At 40.5% G+C, this 8,146-nt stretch overlaps 1 protein-coding gene across 1 annotated transcript in view; it reads right to left on the bottom strand.

Annotated features, from left to right (window-relative positions):
* NBAS (neuroblastoma amplified sequence) overlaps positions 1-8,146 on the bottom strand; it is a 149,054-nt gene that overhangs the window by 100,513 nt on the left and 40,395 nt on the right. The window contains exons 21-27 of the mRNA XM_010001742.1: positions 7,367-7,450; positions 6,654-6,807; positions 5,080-5,265; positions 3,571-3,744; positions 2,495-2,628; positions 1,761-1,823; positions 1,078-1,200 (exon numbers count right to left, since the gene is read on the bottom strand). Coding sequence (XP_010000044.1) covers positions 1,078-1,200; positions 1,761-1,823; positions 2,495-2,628; positions 3,571-3,744; positions 5,080-5,265; positions 6,654-6,807; positions 7,367-7,450 — 918 coding nt within the window. The remainder of the gene's footprint in view (positions 1-1,077; positions 1,201-1,760; positions 1,824-2,494; positions 2,629-3,570; positions 3,745-5,079; positions 5,266-6,653; positions 6,808-7,366; positions 7,451-8,146) is intronic.

Below are 8,146 nucleotides of genomic sequence, written 5' to 3'. Positions count from 1 at the left end.
CCTGCTGATCCAAGAACAGCTGGGTAACACAGATTTCTGGCAGCAACTGAGGATCATTAAAGTGCTGTTCATTGCAGGTGACATCAAAGGACTAATCAATTGCATAAAATCACTGGAGAATAAAGCTGCAAATTTATCTTGTTCCTTAAACTGGATCCTTGGATCTCTGTTTACTCACAAAGCTTCCTATACAACTTCATGTGCTCTATCAAAACTTTTACTAGTAAAAACACTTCAAAGGCTTTTTTACTTTATCTTGAGCCTTTCAGATTTAAAAAAAAGAAATACTTCTTTAAGCCACACAAGCCAGTCCAGCTAATACCAATTCCTTCATGTGGCCCCAGCTTTTGTTTTGGCAAAGCAAAATGTTGTGACAAAGAGAGAAAAATCAGCATTTTTCCTTCAGAGGCATTGACTTGATCTTTCAAAAAAAGGTTTTTAGAAGTCTTAAAAAGCTTTCAGCATGGACAAGCTCAATATTACTCCACCATCACTGACAAAATGTTGTGCTGTTTACTTTAAACAAACTTATGCCAAGAGCTGTGTAATAATTCATCTGCAGTTGGAAGATGAGTTAAATGAAGTTCCTCTTCAACAGAAAAACTGAAACATGCAATATAAGAGGTAGAATCAGTAAGTGAAATCAATAAATTACCCTACTACAAGAATTCCTAAGAAAACATGCAAAAAAAAGAGAAAGCTTTAATTTACAAATCCTACACACTCAATAAAATCCAACACGCCTTAAAGGACCTCATCTACAATATGTTCATTTTACTGCTCACCACCTTGCAGTCCCTGGCAGCCAGCACAACTTTCAGGCTTGCTCACTTGAACACAAGCAGTCTGGAGCAGCTCTGAAGAAAGACAGGGTTTTTTTTGCCCAGGGAGAATGCAGACAAAACACTAACCATACCAACCATGGGGTTGTTCAGTGTGCTTTACGGACACAGTTCTCAGCTTGCACAGTGCGGTTCCCCAGTGCAACAAGCCAGGCAGGCAAGCTCAGGTCACCACACTGTCCTTCCCCTTTACTCCCATTCCCCCAGGAATTCCCACCCCCCTATGAATACTCACTTTCGCCCCGTGTGCCTCGTTAGCCTAATCATCAGCTTCCGGGCCTCGTCAGCGTTGTCCTTCGTGTCTTTGACAAAGGAAACCGGTTTTTGAAGTCCGTGCTTCTCCAGCAGCTCTGCCACGCTGGAAAGGAACAGTCACTGCTTTGAAACCCAGCCCAGCTGCAAAGCTGCCCCTGCTGCAGGCAGCCTTAGAGCTGCCTCAGACACTGCACTGCAAGGGCAAATGGTCTCCATAAAGCCCACAACAGTCTGGATTAGCCAGAGGAGCATTCATTTACTCAAAAATAATAACTAATAGCAGTACTGTTGGGTAAACACGTATCACCAATAACCTGATGACACATCTTTACAGCTTTTAGTTTTGGATCACTCAAAGTGTTACAGAGTACCAAGATTAAATCCACCTTCTACTTAAAATATAAAACAAAATCAAAAAATAAAAAATAAAATAAAATAAACACTTTTATTAGAATGAAAATACTTGTGCAGTTTTATAATGTTAAAATAGCTAAAACCATTCAAAATCTGTAAGTTCTAAATACAAAAAACTTGCATATTATCATGTTGACAGCACTAAAACCAAGATAAATATTCTTGCTGCTTTCCTGCCATGAAGAAGTTCTTGCCTATGCCTAGTGGCATCTGTAAGAATATACTATTTATTTTAGAAAAATTAAATACCTAAGAATTTTTTCCAGTTCATCTACTTCATCATGAAGAGCATTAGTTCTGTCTGTTTCCGGCCTGCAAAGACATTGTACAATTAATATTAAATATACAAAGACACATCCATACTTCTTGTAACTTCTTCATGTCATTCATGTTATACAGACATAGAGATAAGCTGTTTGAAACATTTATTGGTGAAAATCAAGTATGTGTTTGCTCGAAAAAGATTAAAACTGTTGGCTTCTTGGTGAAAGACAACCAAAATTGAGAGGGTCCCTCAGTCTCCCAAAAAGAAAGCTTTCCCTTCTTCCTCAGACTTTTCTCAGGCTCCCTCCTTCCTAATTGTAAAAGATGTTAGGGCAATAGTTTACATCTCATCCTCATGCTTTCACTTTCTCAAGTACTTGTCCTTGAAAGACTGCTGTTTATAAGTCAAGCTCAAGGCTCCAGTAACTGCAACAAGACCAGCAGGACAGCATGAACACTTGGTCTCAGTTCACCAGATACAAGGTCTAAAAAAACTATTACAGAAGCACTGGTCTGGGCTGCTCCTTGACTTCCTGGTTTGCTGCGTTATTTGCTAGAGTGCACATACAGCACATACATGTACGTACAAGACCACTGCAACACACAACACCTCAGTAACATTATCTACCCTTAATTGACTTAATGACTGCCTTTAAAGTATCACAACTAGCTAGTTAATGACTGCCTTTAAAGTATCACAACTAGCTGAAAATGCTTACCCATATCCTCTTTGTGGGAGACATTCCAGAATATCATAACAGAGAGCCAGCTGGTTGTCCCGCTCACAGCTGTAAATACACTCCAGAGCTGTGACCATCAGCTGGTCTTGATCAGGGATGATTTTTTGCTGACACTAGCAAGAACAGAAAGCACATTACTCTTAGTTTTCTGGTTTTAATTCAACAGGTAAGTTTATTCTGGATATAAGAAGATGTGTACTCCATGTAAGTAAACTGTCCTTAGTTTTAATAATACTGTCTCTTGCTAACAACTCAGTGAAGTACCTGTTGAAATTACAACCTGAAACATATGTCAGGTAGTTTCCAACACTGCAGACCCTTCAAAGAACAGCAGTACACCAGCACACCCTTTAGAATCTGGGTGCAACTGCTGTCAAGATTAGTCAGATTTGTTCAATGTGTACAGCAGTATCAATATATTTAAAACAGCTGTGTTTTTCCTTCACCGCTTGGTTTCTCTCCATGTGCTTACATGTTCAATAGTTTGCAAAAATGTGCTTACATGCCCTGGAATAACTACTTAAACTGAAGAAGCAGCATGAAATACTCACCTGGAAGGTAACTTCAAGCCTTACTCACTGAACTTTTGGCTCCATCCTAATGGCTCCCAATTTATTCTCTAGGTTTGTTGTGGGAACCGAGGGGTGGGATGTGTGTGGAGTAACTTGAAACTACTGGTAGTAAAATTCCTCAGGAAAAGACTAGTGAAATCATGATACTCTTTCATATCCATATTTTTAAAAGCAAATATGCCAGGAATTTACTTTAAACACAACTACTGCAAAGAAGAATCTTTACAATAATTGTTCTTCTTCTAAGTCAAGATGAAAAATACATTAGTTGACAATCTCCTGAAGGACAGTTTGGTTGCAACATAATTTATGCTCCAGTACTTTTTAAATAATGTTTTCTAAAACATAAAAGCTGGGTCTAAATAAAAGAAAAAGATCCTAGAGATGATCTGATTTAGAAGATAACTAACTGCTCACAAATTCACCTCTTCAGGACAAGAATTGCCAAAGAAGCCAGAAGAATCATCAGAGCTCTACACTTACAGCAGGTGTTGAATTCTGGAATATCTTCAGAGGTAGTGTCAGGTCTTCCTTTGCTAATGTCACTAAGTATTCTTTAAGAAGTGCATTTGCCAGACCAGGGGACTGATTTTCACAGCGGTGGAGAAACGGGATCATCCACTGATAAACATTCTTCACATATTTTTCATCAGAGGACTGGGAAGCACAGTGAGTTACAGAGAAGGAAAAAAAAAAAAGAACAAGTTCAGCTTCATTGTTCAAAACAAACAAGGAAACAAACAGAACATACTTTGCTCAATGAAAGGAGTCTCTTCACCTATCACAAACTACAGCTGCAGTCTGATATTCACCCCCGCATACAAGTACATCATGAAGCACTGGAAAAACCCATCACCTTCCTGCTACCCAGTGGCTGAGAGAAACTCAGCAGTAGAGCAGTAAAGCCGAGTCCATGAGGAAAGCCTGTCTTCCTCCTGCAAGTCCACAATGAGTGAAAGATCACCTCGCATTGATGCCAGAGTAGCACTGCTTTCACTAGGCAAGAATGCAAGACACAACAATAAATGCTGAGTGGTTAGATAAATCCTAGCAAAATTCTGAGGAGCTTTCAATGCATGAGTATCCTCCTCTGGTGCTGAGGTGTGCCTTGATGGCCTTTCAGAGCCCTGCTCAATCTCTAGGTACTCTTCAACCTTTCTGAGAAGTCTTCTTCTATTCTGAAATGCCATGCACAGGTTGAACAAAGAGAAAATGAGAAACACACATATGCTGCAGAGGTAAACACTAAGGTTTTTTTTGCCAATATTTCATCATAGAATGGTTTGAGTTGGAAGGGACCTCAAAGATCACCCAGTTCCAACCCCCCTGCATGGGCAGGGACACCTCCCACCAGCAGACCAGGTTGCTCCAAGCCCCATCCAACCTGCCCTTCAACACTGCCAGGGATGGGGCAGCCACAGCTTCTCTCAGAAGCCTGGGCCAGGGTCTCACCACCCTCATACTAAAAAATTTCCCCCTCATGTCCAACCTAAATCTCCCCTCTTCCAGTTTTAATCCATTCCCCCTTGTCCTCTCACTCCCTGCCCTTGTCCCAAGTCCCTCCCCAGCTTTCCTGGAGCTCCTTCAGGCACTGGAAGGTGCTATATTTAAGGACACCAAAACACATTCAAGGAAAACATTCAATGTTATTGATTCTGCAGCATCAACAGCTAAACTAAAGTTACTTCATAAAGGGCCAAAGAAAAAGCATTTCACAGCTTTCAAAAGACTAGATGTATTAATGTTCAGTACTGTGCCTAGGATGAAGACACAGGTCACTCAGAAATTTGAGCCATTTTAGCCAAATAAACAAAGAAAAAAAATCCACCATAACAAAAAGGAATAATGAAAGTGTTGAATTCTTGCTGAATTAAAGATGGGGATTCATCAGAAAATGTCAGCCACTAACAGTATCTTTATATACATAGGAACTAGAGCAAGCTGAATCAGTGGAAACCAAGGTATGCTTATTGATTTATTCAAATTACTTACATTCTTCATCAACAGTCTCAGCTTTTCAATGTCCTTCATCTCTAGAAGTTCCTTCAAAGTTAAGGTTCGATCACCATCCGTCTCATAAACCAATGTCTCTAGAGTGATCAGATTGTCACAAAGCATCTGCAGACCAGGAATGTTCCTCTCCATGCCCAGACGAACAAGGGACAGAGCACAGTCCACCTGAAAAATCACAAAGATCCCTGCTGTGCAACCGGTTGCCAAAAGACAACTTCAAGTCCAACACATGTCCTGTTTACGTTTATTTTCTTTCCCTGTTCCTTTTGCTTGATATGAAATTCTAAGTTCCTAGAAGTTTTTCTGGCCTGTCCATTCCTAAATGGGTGGCTCTTCTCAGCCTTTTATAGACAAAATAAAATGATTAGTCTTACTGGATAGTGTCATTATGTCTTTTGACCCTGATGAATCCCACTGACGCTTGTACATTAGGTGAGTATTATTTTTTATTCCTTCTGGAGATGACAAGCAGAGATACATCACCTCATCTCACTGCATGGATGTGGTAGTGCAGACCCCTCACCCCTGGGCCACACTGTGATGTCAGCATCAGCCAACCCTGGTCTTGCTTTAATTACAAGAGCAGTGAGCTCAACATTGTTCTTGTTTTGATTGCAAGTGCAGTGGGCTGGAACAATCTGGCACCTTTTGGTATTGCCTACCAGGGCACCTTCTTGTCCTGGTACAATTGCAGTGTTGGGATGATCAAGCATGCCCTAAGACTACCTGGAACTCCTGTTGCCTGGGAAATGTACTCAAGACCCCACCTGCCTGGACCACAGTCCACTCTGAAAGTTGCCAACATCACCTGACAAAGTCACAAGGGAAAAACAGTGACTAAAGCAAATCACCCTGTGACCCTGATAGTGACACAAACACACTATAAGCCTGCCAGAAGACATCATGACAGCACATTTTGGCATATGAGTGACACCTCTGACTGCCACATGTTCATATACATGGCACAGCACAAAACATGTTTCCTGATACCCTGTACTGCCACATGTTCATATACATGGCACAGCACCATGTGACAGAACAAAACATGTTTCCTGATACCCTGCGCACAACATTATCTCCCTCAGCTGGAAACATAAAACATGGAAACCACAGAAAGATGAAGGTTGGAAGGGACCTTAAAGATCATTTATATCCAACCCCCCTGCATGGTCAGGGACACCTCCCACCAGCCCAGGCTGCTCCAAGCCCCATCCAACCTGCCCTTCAACACTGCCAGGGATGGGGCAGCCACAACATGATGGTTAACATTTTCCATGGACTACAAAAGTGCTACTGTCTGTTATAATAAGCAAAGTAAAAGGAAATCTACTGGTTTCCTTATCATTCCTATGGATTAATGATGTGGCTGAGTAATCTTTGGAGCAAGCATAAGTACAGTGCAAAGAAAAAAATAAATACTTCCAAAGTTACAGTGAAGAGTGAGACAGTGTGCACTACTGAGGGAAATGCATCCCGTCAGCACGCATTAGGACCGGATTCTGTTGAAGATCAGCTTGAGTCAAACACCATCATTTCCTCACTGCTCTTCTCACCTGCATTGCATATTTTTCAATTTCCTGTGCTCTGCTCAAATACCAGTCAGTAACAAGATCTACTGAGAGGTCAGTAGTCCTGTACTTCAGTAACTCGGGTTGTGCTTCATACAGGAATTCACCCTCATCTTGTAAAGTTGGTTCAACAATCATCCTTTAAAAAAAAAGTGTATGTTTAGACAATTGCACTTCTTTTTTTCCTCCACATCAGCCTTTTTCCTAAAACTTCTGGTTGTTCTGAAAGAAAATGATACATTTGGCCCATCATTACACCAGTATTTTGATGAGACAGAACATGAAAGAAAGAATCCTCTCTACTAAAGACTCAGGTATGCCCAGCCTTTGCTCTCCACCTGCTCACCACACAGGGAAAAGCAGCTCTGTGACCCACCAATGCTGCTACCACGATGATGAGTAACAGAGCAGAAAGAAAAATAAAGAAATTGGGAATTCCAATAATAACCTCCCCCCTGCTCAGGTGGATTTGTCAAAGCTGCTCCTCACAGAACCCCACTGCCCGTGAGGCTGCAACACGACAGGTCTTTGCTCAGTCAGTCTCCCCAAGAAAGCTGAGAACACAAGTTAGTGAGCAGAGAAGTAATAAGTGAATCTTACTGGGTGTTTCCCACATTTTAAGAAGTGGTTAAGTACATTTTTTATCTGAAATGAACAGAAATACAGAAAAAAGCTCCTTGCTTTTCCTATATACTTGCCTGCATTCAGCTTTCTCACACCAGTCCTCTTCACGATGTTTCCGCTCACTCCAAGGAATGATTTTCAGTGTCCCCTGCTTGTAACTAGCGGAACAGAAAAGGGAAACTTCATGCTATGTATTATTTTTAATTGTGATTGCATTCAATGAATGGAACACAAACCAGATGCAACTATTTCAGCGAATTCATAATAAGCATTAATTCAATTACAGTATCAGTTCTTTAATATTTACCACTTCCTAATGCAGCTGTACAAGAGAGATTTTGCCTGTGGTATTATCTGGACAAACACATATTCTACCATTACCATTAAAGATCTGCTACAAAAAATACCTTCTTACTGACCATACCTTTAATATAAATAAATAATTAATTAAAAAAAAAAAGAAAAAAAAAAAAAGAAGAAACACACTACAAGCTTTAAGAATTTTTACTGCTTCACAGTAGGTATTCTGACTTGATATGCTGCCATGGAAGACTGAAACGAGCAGAACCCTATGATCTCCACAGCTGAAAAACACCATAATTCTTCATGTTTTAGCACAAATCTTTGTACTGAACCCAACCAAGAGATGCACTGCTGTACTGACCTCCTCTATTAGGTTTAATGTGATTTTCTCACTACAGCTTTCCCCAGTGAAACATTCTCTAAATACTGAGGTTGAAGGAAAAATAAATCTGTTAGAAGTGTAAATTAAGAACAGCAAGGGCTATTACTAGAATGATTAGTTATGGCTTGCTGTTGTAGGCTAGGTATTTAAGCTGCATAAAAACATTCAA

This window comes from Chaetura pelagica, unplaced genomic scaffold, assembly GCF_000747805.2.
Source record: "Chaetura pelagica isolate M959 unplaced genomic scaffold, ChaPel_1.0 scaffold77, whole genome shotgun sequence".
In the NCBI taxonomy this organism is placed as follows: Eukaryota; Metazoa; Chordata; class Aves; order Apodiformes; family Apodidae; genus Chaetura; species Chaetura pelagica.
Note: the sequence above shows the minus strand (reverse complement) of the source record. Positions and strands in the feature narration are given on the sequence as shown.